The 16,587-nt window shown below is 43.8% G+C and overlaps 1 protein-coding gene across 1 annotated transcript in view; it reads left to right on the top strand.

The window, feature by feature from the left end:
- Positions 1-16,587, top strand: part of asic4a (acid-sensing (proton-gated) ion channel family member 4a) — a 195,975-nt gene that overhangs the window by 135,522 nt on the left and 43,866 nt on the right. Inside the window, exon 2 of the mRNA XM_060930436.1 lies at positions 16,185-16,329. Coding sequence (XP_060786419.1) covers positions 16,185-16,329 — 145 coding nt within the window. The remainder of the gene's footprint in view (positions 1-16,184; positions 16,330-16,587) is intronic.

Below are 16,587 nucleotides of genomic sequence, written 5' to 3'. Positions count from 1 at the left end.
CTTTTAGACTTAAGTGCTGCATTTGACACGGTAGATCATTCCATACTGTTACATCGACTGGAGCATTGGGTTGGATTTACTGGTATAGTAATCAACTGGTTAAAATCTTACCTACAACAAAGATTTTTTTATGTGGCCATCGGAGGCCACAGTTCATCACCCGTGTCCTTGAACTGTGGGGTTCCCCAGGGCTCAATCCTGGGACCATTACTATTCAACCTTTATATGCTCCCACTTGGACAAATTATTAAGAATAACTCAATAAACTTCCATAGCTATGCAGATGACACTCAGCTTTACTTAGCTATGTCACCTAATGACTATGCCCCTCTGGAGTCTCTTCATAGATGCATTGACCAAATTAACAAATGGATGTCTCACAATTTTCTTCAGCTGAACGCAGATAAAACTGAAGCAATTATATTTGGCAAAAAGGAGGAAAGGCTTAGGATTGCCACTGTTCTTGAAACTAAGGGGCTTAAAGCAAAGGATACTGTCAAAAACCTTGGTGTCCTTATTGACAGTGAACTTAACTTCAACAGTCATTTGAAAGTGGTAAAAAAGTCTGCATTCTATCACCTAAAAAACATTTCTAAACTCAGGGGTCTCATGTCAAAACATGATCTCATCTCATTATCTCTAGCCGCTCCATCCCTCCACAGGGTCGCAGGCAAGCTGGAGCCCATCCCAGCTGACTACGGGCGAAAGGCGGGGCACACCCTGGACAAGTTGCCAGGTCATCACAGGGCTGACACATAGACACAGACAACCATTCACACTCACATTCACACCTACGGTCAATTTAGAGTCACCAGTTAACCTAACCTGCATGTCTTTGGACTGTGGGGGAAACCGGAGCACCCGGAGGAAACCCACGCGGACACAGGGAGAACATGCAAACTCCACACAGAAAGGCCCTCGCCGGCCCCGGGGCTCGAACCCAGGACCTTCTTGCTGTGAGGCGACAGCGCTAACCACTACACCACCGTGCCGCCCCAAAACATGATCTAGAAAAACTTATTCATGCTTTCATCTCCAGTAGGGTTGATTACTGCAATAGCCTTTTCACAGGTCTTCCAAAAAAGACCATCAAAGAGCTTCAACTAATCCAAAATGCAGCAGCAAGGGTTCTTACAAGAACAAAAAGGGTCGTCCATATCACTCCAATCCTAAGGTCTCTGCACTGGCTCCCAGTGAGCTATAGAATTGACTTTAAGGCATTACTTCTTCTATTTAAAACATTAAATGGGATGGAACCCAGCTACCTACTGGATATGTTTCAATTATATGCACCAACTAGGTCTCTAAGATCACAGGAGAAAAACTTGCTAGTAATACCAGCTGTCAAAACGAAGTGTGGTGAAGCAGCCTTTAGTTGCTATGCTGCTAAGCTTTGGAACCAACTTCCAGATGAGATCAAAAATGCTCCTACTGTTGTTAGTTTTAAATCCAGGCTCAAGACAAAGCTGTTTTCAGATGCTTTCACTTGATTAATTTTTACCTAAGTAATTAATTTCCTTTCACATAATTTCTTTTAATTTTGATTCTAATGATTTTACTTTCTTTATTTTAATTTCTTTTTAATCTTGGATTTTAATGATTTTACTTTTACTTTAATTCTTTGTTACTGTGATCCTCGTAGATTTTGTCTGCGGGACGATTTTATTTGGTGATCCTCGTAGATTGTGTCTGCGGGACGATTTTTGGTGATCCTCGTGGAAGAGCCACGGGAAGAGCGCGCTTTGTGATCCTCGTAGATTTTGTCTGCGGGACGATTTTTGGTGATCTCGTAGATTTTGTCTGCGGGACGATTTTATTTGGATCCTCGTAGATTTTGTCTGCGGGACGATTTTTGGTGATCTCGTAGATTTTGTCTGCGGGACTATTTTATTTTGATCCTCGTAGATTTTGTCTGCGGGACGATTTTTGGTGATCCTCGTGGAAGAGCCACGGGAAGAGCGCGCTTTATGAGTTAAACCCATAATCGAGGCTGATTCCTTTTTTGAACTTTTATTTCATTTTATTATTTTATTTCTACTATTGTTTAATTCTTATTATTTTTCTTCCCCAATTATTTTATGTAATTTTATTTTCTATTGTTCACTGTTCTGCTTTTACTTCTGTAAAGCACATTGAACTGCCACTGTGTATGAAATGTGCTATATAAATAAACTTGCCTTGCCTTGCCTCTTGAGATGTTCAGAGCTTGGGATATTTTTTATAACCTAACCCTGCTTTAAACTTCTCCAGAACTTTATCCCTGACCTGTCTGGTGAGTTCTTTGGTCTTCATGATGCTGTTTGTTCTTCAGTGTTCTCTAACAAACCACTGAGGCCTTCACAGAACAAGTGTATTTATGCTGAGAGTAAATTACACACAGTAGGACTCTATTAACTAATTAGATGACTTCTGAAGGCAATTGATTGCACTGGATTGTATTTAGAGGTATCAGAGTACAGGGGGCTGAATACTAATGCACACCACATTTTTCAGATTTTTATTTGTTTAAAATTTTGAAGACCATTTATCATTTTCGTTTCACTTCACAATTATGTGCTACTCTGTGTTGGTCTATCACATAAAATCTAAAAAAAAAAAAAAAAAAAAACTTTTAAGTTCGTGGTTGTAAGGTGGAAAAATGTGAAAAAGTTCAAGGGGTATGAATACTTTTTCAAGGCACTGTACACTTCTATTTAAAAAGGGTGTTAAATTGAGAAACATGGTGAGTTCTTTTATTTGTTTGTCCCTCTGGAGGAAATCTTCACACTTTTATCTCGAACTACTCCTACGGTACTTTTATTTTTCCTTCTTTTGTTTTCCCAACCTAAAATAAATGTTTCAGAATAAAGTTTTTATTCTTGTAAAGAAGATGGCGTCTTTTGGAATAGACCACTTTTCAGATAAAAAATGAAAGCTGTGACTGTCATGGATTACCTGCAAAGCCAGAAGCTGCTGTGACTGTGAGCATCTCCAGGAGAACTCCGGCATGGAAACTTCTCAAAGATTCTCAGACAAAAACCACTTACCAGCCAGGTTCCTTATAAAACTGCAAAAAGTGTACCTGAGACGACCGATGGATATTTAAAGACAAAGGGATGTCACATCAAATATTTATTTACATGTCTATGACTTTTGCACAACATACATTTAGCCATGGGAGGCACAGTGGTGTAGTGGTTAGCGCTGTCGCCTCACAGCAAGAAGGTCCGGGTTCGAGCCCTGTGGCCGGCGAGGGCCTTTCTGTGCGGAGTTTGCATGTTCTCCCCGTGTCCGCGTGGGTTTCCTCCGGGTGCTCCGGTTTCCCCCACAGTCCAAAGACATGCAGGTTAGGTTAACTGGTGACTCTAAATTGACCGTAGGTGTGAATGTGAGTGTGAATGGTTGTCTGTGTCTATTGCCGCTTTTCCACTACAAACGCGGCTGAGTTGGGCTGAGCCGAGCTGAGTGGGGCTGTTGGAGTTGCATTTCGACTACAACCGCGCTGAACCGTGCTGGCTGGAAGTGGGTGGACACATTGGGTGGAGTTAGCAAAAGTGGGTGGACGTTACGTGATGTCGTTAAGCAGCGCAAACAGTGACATCAGTGACCTTTTAAGCGGTAGTCTCATGACCCGGAGAGTAAACAATAAACATGGAGGACATGGAGTCGTTAGTGTTGCTGGTCTTGGTGCTGTGGCTTGTTGTCACCGACAATGCCAACAGATACTGGCAAGAGCGTATAGATGAGGCGAGGCGCATAAGGCTTCAGAAATTCTCGTAATTCGTAATTCTTCTTCTTCCGGGTTTACGGTATTTACAGATCCCAGCGTGCTCGCGGGGCATGTGTGGGCATGTGAGGACACTCCTCCTCACCAATCAGTACACAGGGGAGTGTCTGCTCACGCCCCCAGCCTCACTCGGCTCGCTTCAGCCCTACTCCAAAACCGTGCGAGTTTTAGGGGCTAAGCAGGGCTGAAGCGAGCCGAGTCGTGCTGTTCTTTGGTAGTCGAAACGCGAGCCGTGTCGGGCTGAAGCGAGCTGAAAAAGGGTAGTGGAAAAGGGCCATATGTGTCAGCCCTGTGATGACCTGGCGACTTGTCCAGGGTGAACCCCGCCTTTCGCCCGTAGTCAGCTGGGATAGGCTCCAGCTCGCCTGCGACCCTGTAGAACAGGATAAAGCGGCTAGAGATAATGAGATGAGATGAGACATTTAGCCACGTGCACAAAAGTCCAAAAAAGGTAGTGCAGTGTGTGTTAAATCTTCCACTCGGCCATGACAGCACATCAGCTACCACAGACACACATACACTATCTCCTCTTTCTTTTATAGGGTGCCATTACTTTTGTACTACTTGAATACTTAGTTTTATTTTCACAAAATATTGTAAATTGGTCCATCACTGAAATAAGTATGGGAGTGATTTTACTTAACAGCATAATCAACTCATCAACAACTACAGTGTCTTGCAAAAGTATTCACCCCCCTTGGTGTTTGTCCTGTTTTGTCACATTACAAGCTGGAATTAAAATTGATTTTTGAAGGGTTAGCACCGTTTGCTTTACACAACATGCCTACAACTTTAAAGGTGCAAATTGTTTTTGTGATGACTTTGAGCGCTCACAGAAGCCGCACTTAGACGCGTGGTTTCACCTAATTAAGGTCGCACCTGATTGGTTCCTGTTTAAAAAGGAACAGGTCGAGAGATCCTGGCGCACGTCTTCCGTTTTCTGTTTTTTTCTTTTATTATGGCTTTGTTTGGTATTTTTTTTATTTTTGCATATATTTTCAGTACACTATTATTGCATGCCTGCACTGCTTGACACTACTGATTACTGACGAACCTCTCATCTCATCTCATTATCTCTAGCCGCTTTATCCTTCTACAGGGTCGCAGGCGAGCTGGATCCTATCCCAGCTGACTATGGGCGAAAGGCGGGGTTCACCCTGGACAAGTCGCCAGGTCATCACAGGGCTGACACATAGACACAGACAACCATTCACACTCACATTCACACCTACGCTCAATTTAGAGTCACCAGTTAACCTAACCTGCATGTCTTTGGACTGTGGGGGAAACCGGAGCACCCGGAGGAAACCCACGCGGACATGGGGAGAACATGCAAACTCCACACAGAAAGGCCCTCGCCGGCCCCGGGGCTCGAACCCAGGACCTTCTTGCTGTGAGGCGACAGCGCTAACCACTACACCACCGTGCCGCCCCACTGACGAACCTGTTATGTATATATATGTTGTATATAGTTTTCTTTTTTTTAAGTAAATTCTTTAATTATTTTGGCAATTTTGTGTCCCTTGTTTTGTTTTTGTTACGATCTGGAGCCAAATCGTAACAGTTTTATTGTGACACAAACAATAATTAAGATGAAAAAAAACCCCAGAAATCTGGAATGTGCATAAGTATTCCCCCCCCCCATAGTCAATACTTTGTAGAGCCACCTTTTGCTGCAATTACAGCTGAAGTCTCTTGGGGTATGTCTCTATTAGCTTAGCACATCTAGCCACTGGGATTTTTGCCCAGTCCTCAAGGCAAAACTGCTCCAACTCCTTCAAGTTAGATGGGTTGTGTTGGTGTACAGCAATCTTCAAGTTATGCCACAGATTCTCAATTGAATTGAGGTCTGGGCTTTGACTCAGCCATTCCAAGACATGTAAAGGTTTCCCTTTAAACCACTCCAGTGTAGCTTTAGCAGTATGTTTAGGGTCATTGTCCTGCTGGAACGTGAACCTTCGTCCCAGTCTCAAACCTCTAGCCGACTCAAACAGGTTTTCCTTCAGAATTGCCCTGTATTTAGTGCCATCCATCTTTCCTTCAGTCCTGACCAGCTTTCCTGTCCCTGCAGATGAAAAACATCCCCACAGCATGATGCTGCCACCACCATGCTTCACTGGAGGAATGGTGTTCACAGGGTGTTGGGTTTGCGCCACACATGGCGTTTCCCATGATGGCCAAAGAGATCAATTTTAGTCTCATTTGACCAGAGAATCTTCTTCCATGTGTTTGGGGAGTCTGCCACATGCTGTTGGTCAAACTCCAAACATGTTTTCTTAAGCAATGGCTTTTTTTTCTGGCCACTCTTCCATAAAGCCCTGCCCACTCTGTGGAGTGTACGGCTTAAAGTGGTCCTATGGACAGATACTTCCATCTCCGCTGTGGATCTTTGCAGCTCCTTCTGTGTTATCTTTGGTGTCTTTGTTGCATCTCTGATTAATGCCCTCCTTACCCGGTCTGTGAGTTTTGGTGAGCGGGGCCTTCTCTTGTCAGGTTTGTAGTGGTGCCATATTCTTTCCATTTTGCTATAATGGATTTAATGGTGCTCCTGAGGATATTCAGAGTTTGGGATATTTTTTTATAACCCAACCCTGATCTATACTTCTCCACAGCTTTGTCTCTGACCTGTTTGGAGGCTCCTTGGTTTTCATGTTGCTTGCTTAGTAGTGTTGCAGAGTCAGGGTCCTTCCAGAATAGGGTGATTTATACAGACATCATGTGACAGATCATGTGACACTTTGATTGCACACAGGTGGATCTTAATCAACTAATTATGTGACTTATGAAGTTAATTGTTTGGACCAGCTCTTATTTAGGGGTTTCATACAAAATGGGGGTGAATACTTATGCACACTACAGACTTCTGTTTTTTCATCTTAATTATTGTTTGTATCACAATAAAAAAAGCAAAACAATTTTCACCTTTAAAGTGGTCGGCATATCATGTAAATCAAATGGTGCTCCCCCCCCCCCCCCCCCCCCAACATCCATTTTAATTCCAGCTTGTAATGTGACAAAACATGACAAACACCATGGGGGATGAATACTTTTGCAAGACACTGTAAGAGTATAGTTTGGTGTGAACTTTATCTGCACTCTTTCTCATGTCTGTGTGAAGAACGTCTGAAATCAAGTCATCTTTTTCTTTTATTTGCCGGAGTCCTCGTCATGTCCTGAGCTTCTGGGGTTTCTTCTCAGTGTGTGTTGTGGCTGATGATACCTGATGTGACTGGCTCCAATGGTATGAACATGAAAGTCACCAAAAAAACCCAACTGTTTTTACCACAACACTGTCGAATTCTGGGCTGTGATTGGTCAGAAGGTGTTGATTAGTGTTCTCGAACAGCAGCTCTGACAGTCGTGTAGGTTTATTTAGAATGAATGCGCTTGTTCTAAGACGTTATCGTTTCCATAGTAACCGTTCATCTTATTGAATGAGTCTCCAGCGTCAACGCTTTGTAACACTCTGAGGTGAAGCTGTAACTTTCACTGTGGCATCTTCAGGATAGAGGGGTTAACATTTCTTTGTGGTTTCTCCAGAGCATGATGGAACAAGCTGCCTTTTTGGGTTCTTATCTTTCAGAGATAATAAAGAGAGGCTGGTGAGGGAACGACTGAGTCGATCATTTTAAATTTTAAATTGCTCATGTCTTCTGAAATATTTTATTTGCTTTTTTAAATTTAAATGATGGATAAAAATCCCACAGAGTGTCTGATGTGATGCGAGACAGCTCAGAGTGATGTTTGGAGTTTATGAACAGGGACTGTTTAATTAAAACACCACATTTTCCTCTAAAATCCATTTACATAATGAGTTAAAATGTCACGCTAGTGAATTACTCAGCAGGATCCAACTTGTGATTTGATTTAATCCTGATTCTTCTTATAGAGAATGGATTCAGAAAGTGTTTGCACCTCTTTACTTGGTGCACACTTTATTGATTTGTGGATTTGATTTTAAATGGATATAATTGATAATTTTTTTGACCAATTTATCTACTTTTAATCAACCCATAATGACTGTAACGGCCTGCTATTGATAGTAAGAGTTTCCCTTCCTGTCATAAACATTAAAAAAAAATATGTGGGTGCTTGGCGGCACGGTGGTGTAGTGGTTAGCGCTGTCGCCTCACAGCAAGAAGGTCCGGGTTCGAGCCCCGTGGCCGGCGAGGGCCTTTCTGTGTGGAGTTTGCATGTTCTCCCCGTGTCCGCGTGGGTTTCCTCCGGGTGCTCCGGTTTCCCCCACAGTCCAAAGACATGCAGGTTAGGTTAACTGGTGACTCTAAATTGAGCGTAGGTGTGAATGTGAGTGTGAATGGTTGTCTGTGTCTATGTGTCAGCCCTGTGATGACCTGGCGACTTGTCCAGGGTGTACCCCGCCTTTTGCCCGTAGTCAGCTGGGATAGGCTCCAGCTTGCCTGCGACCCTGTAGAACAGGATAAAGCGGCTACAGATAATGAGATGAGATGTGGGTGCTTTTTCAGAAAGTGTATTCGAGACAAATAAAGTTCAAGCAAAAGTTCAGATTCAGTGTTAAAGTCCATTTTGTTAAATAATCAACAAAGTCAACAACCAAAACAAAGTCAAAATGTTTCTTTTTTTAAAGATTTTTCAAAAAATCATTAAAAAAATCAAAAACTGAAATCAAAAGTATTCAGACCGTTTATTCAGTACTTTTTAGAAGCTGCTTTGGCAGCAGTTACAGCTCCACATCTTCTTGTGTAAATCTGTACATGTGCTACACAACTGGATTTGGGCATTTTATCCCATTATTTATGGCAGATTTTCTCAAGCTCTTTCAGACTGGATGGCGAGCGTCTGTGAACTGCTTTCTTCAGGTCTCTCCACAGATTTTCGATGGGGGTTAAGTCTGGGCTTTGGCTGGGCCACTCGGTGACTTTCAGAGACTTGCCCTGAACCCAATGCAGTGTTGTTGTTGCTGTATGATTAGGGTCAGTGTCGTGTTGAAAGGTTTGTGTACACTCTGGAGAAGGTTTTCTGTATTTGACCTCATTCATCCATCCCTCAATTGTTCCCAGTTTCTCTGTCCCTGCCTCTGAGAAACACCCCCGTAGTCTGATGCTGCCGCCACCATGTTTCACCGTTGCCATGCTGAGTCTTTATACTGTCGTTTTACTCAACAGTGATTTCCATCTTGCCACTCTGCCACTGAAGGCCTGATTTATGGACTGTTGTAGAGATGGGTGTCCATCCAACAGGTTCTCCTAGCTCTTCACAGGACACTTGGAGATCTTTTAGAATGACTCTTGAGTTCTTTCTTACCTCTTAGCTCCCTGACTAAGGCCTTTCTTTCCTGGATACCCAGTTTGGCTGGATTTGGCAACTCGAGGAAGGTTCAAGATTGTCCAAACTTGTTCCATTTCAATATTATTGAAGTCACTGTGGTGAATACTCGACACCTTAGAAACTGTTTATATCCTTGACTTGATCTGTGCCTTGCCACAATTTGATTGCAAAGCTCCTCAGGGTTGGTTTTATTCTGATGATGCAGTGTCAGTTGAGGACCCTTATAGACCCTTGTGTTCACCTTCGCAAATTATATTCAATCAATTCAATCAATCAAATTGCAACAGTTGGACTCCAATTGAGTTTGAGATGCATCTCATGGATGATTAAAGCAAACAGAATGCAACCTGACCACAAACTGCATTGCCACAACAAAGGGTCTGAATACTTTTGTCCATCCATCCATTATCTGTAGCCGCTTATCCTGTGCAGGGTCGCGGGCAAGCTGGAGCCTATCCCAGCTGACTACGGGCGAAAGGCGGGGTACACCCTGGACAAGTCGCCAGGTCATCACAGGGCTGCACATAGACACAGACAACCATTCACACTCACATTCACACCTACGCTCAATTTAGAGTCACCAGTTAACCTAACCTGCATGTCTTTGGACTGTGGGGGAAACCGGAGCACCCGGAGGAAACCCACGCGGACACGGGGAGAACATGCAAACTCCGCACAGAAAGGCCCTCGCCGGCCACGGGACTCAAACCCGGACCTTCTTGCTGTGAGGCGACAGCGCTAACCACTACACCACCGTGCTGCCATTGAATACTTTTGTTTAAAAGAAATTTCAGTTTTTGATTTTGTAATAAATTTTACAAAATGTCTACAAGCAAGTTTTCACTTTATCATTATGAGCAATGAAGAGTAAAAATCATGTTTCCATTCCAAATCAAATCCACAACACAAAGTGTCCACCATGTCAAGGGGTCTGAATACTTTCAGAATCCACTGTACATCTGAAACCATAATTACTGATATTGAGAGAGATTGATGTGAAAATGAAGTGAGCAGGTCGTCAGGACACAGATGCGTGTGTTTAATCTGAGGAGGAAACACTCGTGCTTCATGTCCTGAATGCTAATGCGAGCGAGGAGACGCTGAATGTCCTGCAGGTTAAATGTGGACACTCATTCTGTCCCCCTCACTGTGGGACGGCATTTTAGAAAATAATCAGGAACACTGGGCCTGAGTTCCGTCTCTCTGAGCGTCATGTCGTTCTGAGCTGTGAGACTCGGTCCTGAAGCTGCAGGAAATGAACGAGGACGTTACTAGAAGCTTTTTACGGAATGAGAAATTGAAATGATGTTTTGCTCAGAATGTCAAGCTCTTTATTTATTCGACACTGTGATGAAGAAATCGACTCTGAATGAAAAGGAAAATGCTTTGGTGCTGTTTGGTTTGACTTCAGACGAGGCGACAGTTCCAAACAGAACAAGAAATAAAAAAGAACGGAGAGATGCTTTTGAAAGCAAAAAACCCACAAATTGCTCCGTCTCTCTGGTGACGTTAATGGCAGATGTACGACAGTCAGTGTTTTAGCCTGAAGTGGTCTCTCTCTCTCTCTCCCACACACACACACACACACACACACACACACACACACACACACACTCACCAGCCATCACACAAAATGGAGCATGAAATTCGAAATGAGAGCAGCTCTAGGTCAGACGCTTGAAGCTGTCATGCTGTCTGCGCGTGTGTGTGTGTGTGTGTGTGTGTGTGTGAGAGAGAGAGAGAGAGAGAGAGACCCCAAGCTATTCTTACACTTGTAAAAGGTTTACGCTGCCTGTATAAATGTATAAACTGCAGCCTTCCTTCACTCTGAAGGCTCGAACTGAATGATGTGAGTTTTACACTCCAGCCTTTATGGAGTTTATGGCTTTTGAACACCAACCAATCAAAACTGGTTCCTGTGCACTCTGATTAGTGGAGATGGAAGTTTAGAAGAAAAAAAAAAATATGAGACCCTGGGTATGAATCAGCAGGGGTTCCTAATAAAGTGGCTGCTGAGAGCATGTTATGCCGAAATGTTTAAGAACATATTGTGTTGTAAATTATCTAGTACTTAGTAAGATAAAAAAAAGGTGACAATTAGATCCTGTCCCATTCCATCCATGTCTTATTTCCACTCCTCAAGCACAGTGCGAGGCGTTTCTGCCCCATTTCTCTCAGAATTGTTTTTATTGATCACTGAGATGAGAGGATAGATTGGGGATTTAAAGTAAATGTTGTAGTTGTAGTGCTATAAAATTTAAAGCGCAGTGGGACACAGCATTGTTAAGCAGTGAGCCATGGCATTATTCTCACATTACTCACTATCGCTCTATTCTCTGCTCTGTTCCTATCTGTGTTTTTGTCGTGTTTTACTTTTTCCAGAAGATAAACGTCAATCCACTTCTGACACTGTTCTGTTACTTGAGAATCAATTTTAAAACTCTGAAATTTACATTGTCTCCATGGTGTTAGACCATCTTCCCACCACCTTTCCACCATCTCTAATGACATTCCACCATGTCTCTCCACAATCCCTCCATTTCTCCCCACCATTCCACCACCTCTCCCCACAATCCCTCCATTTCTCCCCACCATTCCACCACCTCTCCCCACAATCCCTCCATCTCTCCCCACCATTCCACCACCTCTCTCCACAATCCTGCCATCTCTCCCCACAATCCCTCCATCTCTCCCCACCACCTCTCTCCACTATTCCACCATCTCTCCCCATCATTCCACCATCTCTCCCCACAATCCCTCCATCTCTCCCCACAATCCCTCCATCTCTCCCCACCACCTCTCCCCACCATTCCACCACCTCTCTCCACAATCCTGCCATCTCTCCCCACAATCCCTCCATCTCTCCCCACCACCTCTCTCCACTATTCCACCATCTCTCCCCATCATTCCACCATCTCTCCCCACAATCCCTCCATCTCTCCCCACAATCCCTCCATCTCTCCCCACCACCTCTCCCCACCATTCCACCACCTCTCTCCACAATCCTGCCATCTCTCCCCACAATCCCTCCATCTCTCCCCATCATTCCACCACCTCTCCCCACCATTACACCACCTCTATCCACAATCCCTCCATCTCTCCCCACCACCTCTCTCCACCATTCCACCATCTCTCCCCATCATTCCACCACCTCTCCCTACCATTACAACACCTCTCCCCACTATTACACCACCTCTCTCCACAATCCCTCCACCTCTCCCCACCACCTCTCCCCATTCCACCATCTCTCCCCATCATTCCACCACCTCTCCCTACCATTACAACACCTCTCCCCACTATTACACCACCTCTCTCCACAATCCCTCCATCTCTCCCCACCACCTCTCTCCACCATCCCTCCATCTCTCCCCACCACCTCTCTCCACCATTCCACCATCTCTCCCCATCATTCCACCACCTCTCTCTACCATTCCACCACCTCTCTCTACCATTCCACCACCTCTCCCCACCATTACAACACCTCTCTCCACAATCCCTCCACCTATCCCCACCACCTCTCTCCACCATTCCACCATCTCTCCCCATCATTCCACCACCTCTCTCTACCATTCCACCACCTCTCTCCCCATCATTCCACCACCTCTCCCTACCATTACAACACCTCTCCCCACCATTACACCACCTCTCTCCACAATCCCTCCATCTCTCCCCACCACCTCTCCCATTCCACCATCTCTCCCCATCATTCCACCGTGTCTCTCCACAATCCCTCTACCTTTTCCTACCACCTCTCTCCACAATCCCTCCATCTCTCCCCACCATTCCACCACCTTTCTCCACCATCTCCACCACCCCTCTCCACCATCTCTGACATTCCACCATCTCTTCCTACCATTCCACCATCTCTAATGACATTCCACTATCTATCCACCAATATTCCACTATCTCTGACATTCCCCCATCTCTCCACCACCATTCCACCATCTCAAATGGCATTCCACTATCTCTCTCCACAATCCCTCCATTTCTCCCCACTACTCTACCACCATTCCACCATTCATTCCACCATCTCTTCCCATAATGGCATCATTCTACCATCTCTCCCCAACATCTCCACCATCATCCCACCATCTTGCATCACCATTCCCCAATCATTCCATTCCCTTTATTCCATTCTGATGTCTTCAAAGATCTAACTAGACTTTACACTAGTTCCTGTTTAGTTCCTCTCTTTGTTTAGACATTTTAACATTTTTTTTTCTCTTTTCTGTTCATTGGACTGGGACTAAATGGTATTGTAGACATTTGTTTAATGATGATTATTACTAGAACAGAAGCCCCATAGGATAAATGTTGTCTTATTAATCAGATGAGCGGAATGCATTGAGAACAGTAAACTGGGAGGAGAAAGATGGCCATCATTAACCAGGTGCTCCACCATTTGCCATGTGAAGTTGGAGAAATTAAAGCCCAAAGATCTCGGAGTGAAGAGCAGCAGGTTGAGGGAAAATGGTGCCTGTAGAATGTTAAAGGAAAGCAATTAAGGCCAATTAAAACTGTTGGGAAGATTTATGCTAATGAGATGCTAATGTTTTTAGTAATCGCTCCAGGAAGGAAGCAGTCTGTGTGAGGCATTTCAGTGTGATGTGATGCATAACAATGTCGAAGTAATTGGTGTTAACTTGCAGTTTTTTGTTTTAATTTTAAAATGTTTTAAAACTGCACTGTATGTTTGAAGTTTCAAATTAAAAGAAGGCGGAGATCAGCTGGATAAAATGATCACTTTATTATTTGCCAGAAATTAGTGAAGATCAAACAGGAGGATGAAAAAGCTTGTGTGTGTGGATTTGTTCCTCTCTGAAGGTTGGGTCCTTGTTCACTGGTTCTTCAGTAGCAAATAATTGTTTGCACCAAGACACAACTCTGGTGCTTTTTCAGGATGAGTTTTGTTTCCATGATAATTGATGATTGATTTGGTAAAGGCGGCACGGTGGTGTAGTGGTTAGCGCTGTCGCCTCACAGCAAGAAGGTCCGGGTTCGAGCCCCGGGGCCGGCGAGGGCCTTTCTGTGTGGAGTTTGCATGTTCTCCCCGTGTCCGCGTGGGTTTCCTCCGGGTGCTCCGGTTTCCCCCACAGTCCAAAGACATGCAGGTTAGGTTAACTGGTGACTCTAAATTGAGCGTAGGTGTGAATGTGAGTGTGAATGGTTGTCTGTGTCTATGTGTCAGCCCTGTGATGACCTGGCGACTTGTCCAGGGTGTACCCCGCCTTTCGCCCGTAGTCAGCTGGGATAGGCTCCAGCTTGCCTGCGACCCTGTAGAACAGGATAAAGCGGCTAGAGATAATGAGATGAGATGAGATGATTTGGTAAAATCCATTGACTTTAGTGCCGAGATGAAAATAAAGTCCCGAATTCTCCATTTATCCAGTTACACAAAGCCACACAGTCACACTCGGGCTTCTGATGATTTTGGTGAGATGTAGCAGGAGAAAATTTACCCTTCATTTAAAGTGGTGGCATCTCTGCTTGCAGCTCTCTGCCCCATGGCATTATGGGAAAAGTCACGCTGTTTAATGAGACAGCCGAGCGACAGTGAAAGAGTTTCGAGCAGAACTGAAGCATGAAAGAACCTCCGTGTCTGAGTTTGGGTTTTTTTTCTTCCTGTAGTTTGCTTTCATGTTTACTTTCCTTTCTTTGCTCACATTCCTTTATTTATTTTCTTTCTCGGATTCTTTTATTGCTCTCTCTGACTCTGATTTCTCGTGAGCTACATCAGCCTCATAGCTGCAGTGTGAAACTGTTCAGAAAGGAGGTTCGGACTCTAAACGTGTCCTCACTGATTTGGCTCTGTGTCAGTTCGTCAGTCTGGTGGAGGTCAGGGTTCAAGGGTTTCACTGTGAAAATGAGATTTTGATTCCGATTCTGTTTCTCTGGATGCCACGGTCTGTACGCTGGGGGAGATTTAATCAGAGCCCTGGTGGAATCGGAGCGTTTGGAGTGTTCATGTGTGTGTTTATATGAATAATTCCTCAAACTCCTGCTGTTTATCTCTGATCTTAATTGCAGCTGTTGATGGTTTTTTTTTTTCCAGCCCAGCTGTGACAGGGAGTCACTAAACGCTCATTTTACCCAGAATGCTTTGCTTTGATTCCACCTCAGTCACACAGAGGCTGTTGAGCATGTGTGTGTGTGTGTGTGTGTGTGTGGTCGCCTCGCCATCTCTCTGTTTATTACTCTGTCATCTTCCTTCTTTGTCATTCACGTGTTGGTGTTTTTATCTTGAACCCGTGGTGTTTTTCTCAGACTGGAGCGGAGCTTAGAGACTCTGCGCCTCAATAATAATCTTTATGTCAGCTTTAATTTAACACAAGCACAAAGTTATGAACAGCAGAATGGCAGGGGTTTTATTTTTATCTTTTTCCTGTTATTGACTTTTTTAGAGATAAAATGTCGCTTTTCATGTCCACTTCATTCACATCACGTCACGCGTTCATTCTGTCCTGCTTTTATCACCGCTATATAAAACATATGCTTTTAATGTTTGGATGCGATGTCAGATTATTTAATGATATTATTATAAATTAGGGCTTTTAACCCTTTATGACCCAAGTTTATATCTGAAAGAGGCCATTTGGACGTGTTGGTTTATTTCCTGTCATTTTGTAAAATACCACACCAATGACGAGCTGAATATACTGTGATTCAAACTTTCATTTCTTCCAGTTCATTCAGAACAAAACCAGGATGAAAGATGGCAGAAACTGTGCTGGATTGTAGTCAAACAAAATGAATCCGTAAACAGTTTGTTGCGGTGTAGAAGGCAGGAAATACACAGGAGTGTCCGAGGACTGTGACGTGCTTGTCAGACAAAACATTTCACATCAATACGACAACATCGTCTCTGTTTTAAGGTGTAATGTGGAAGTTTTTCTCTCTTCAGACTCGATTTGATCCCAGTTACAGCGTGGAATAAAGTCACTCTCTGAGTTTAATGGAGAGCAACGGCAGGATCCAGAAGGTTGTTGCTCAGATTCATCGTGGTGTTTGCAGTGGAATTTGGAGAAGCAGCAGGAATTTGACTCTTCAAAAGTGTGTTAGTTTTCTCTAACAACTAAAAAAAAATGATATTAACAGTGTTTTCCCCTTGCAGGTCTACACGAGATATGGGAAATGCTATACCTTCAATGGAAACAAAACAACATCCAGAAAGACAAAGCAGGGAGGCATGGGAAATGGCCTGGAGATCATGTTGGACATCCAGCAGGATGAATATCTGCCCATCTGGAGAGAAACAAGTGAGAAAACTAATAATATTTATTTATTTATTTATTTATAACATTTATTTAATATACAATATATATATAATAGAGGGTCAAAAAGTCTGAGTCTACGATGCATCAAATCACACAGATACAAATCAAGAGCTTCAGTTAATGTTCACAATGTTCAAACATCTGAATGGGAAAAAATTGTGATCTCAGATACCCCTTTTCCACCAAATCAGTTCCAGGGCTGGTTCGGGGCCAGTGCTGGTGCTGGTTCACAACTCGTTC

Source organism: Neoarius graeffei, chromosome 9 (assembly GCF_027579695.1).
Source record: "Neoarius graeffei isolate fNeoGra1 chromosome 9, fNeoGra1.pri, whole genome shotgun sequence".
In the NCBI taxonomy this organism is placed as follows: Eukaryota; Metazoa; Chordata; class Actinopteri; order Siluriformes; family Ariidae; genus Neoarius; species Neoarius graeffei.
The sequence above is the reverse complement of the archived record's forward strand: the minus strand, read 5'-3'. Positions and strand labels throughout refer to the sequence as shown.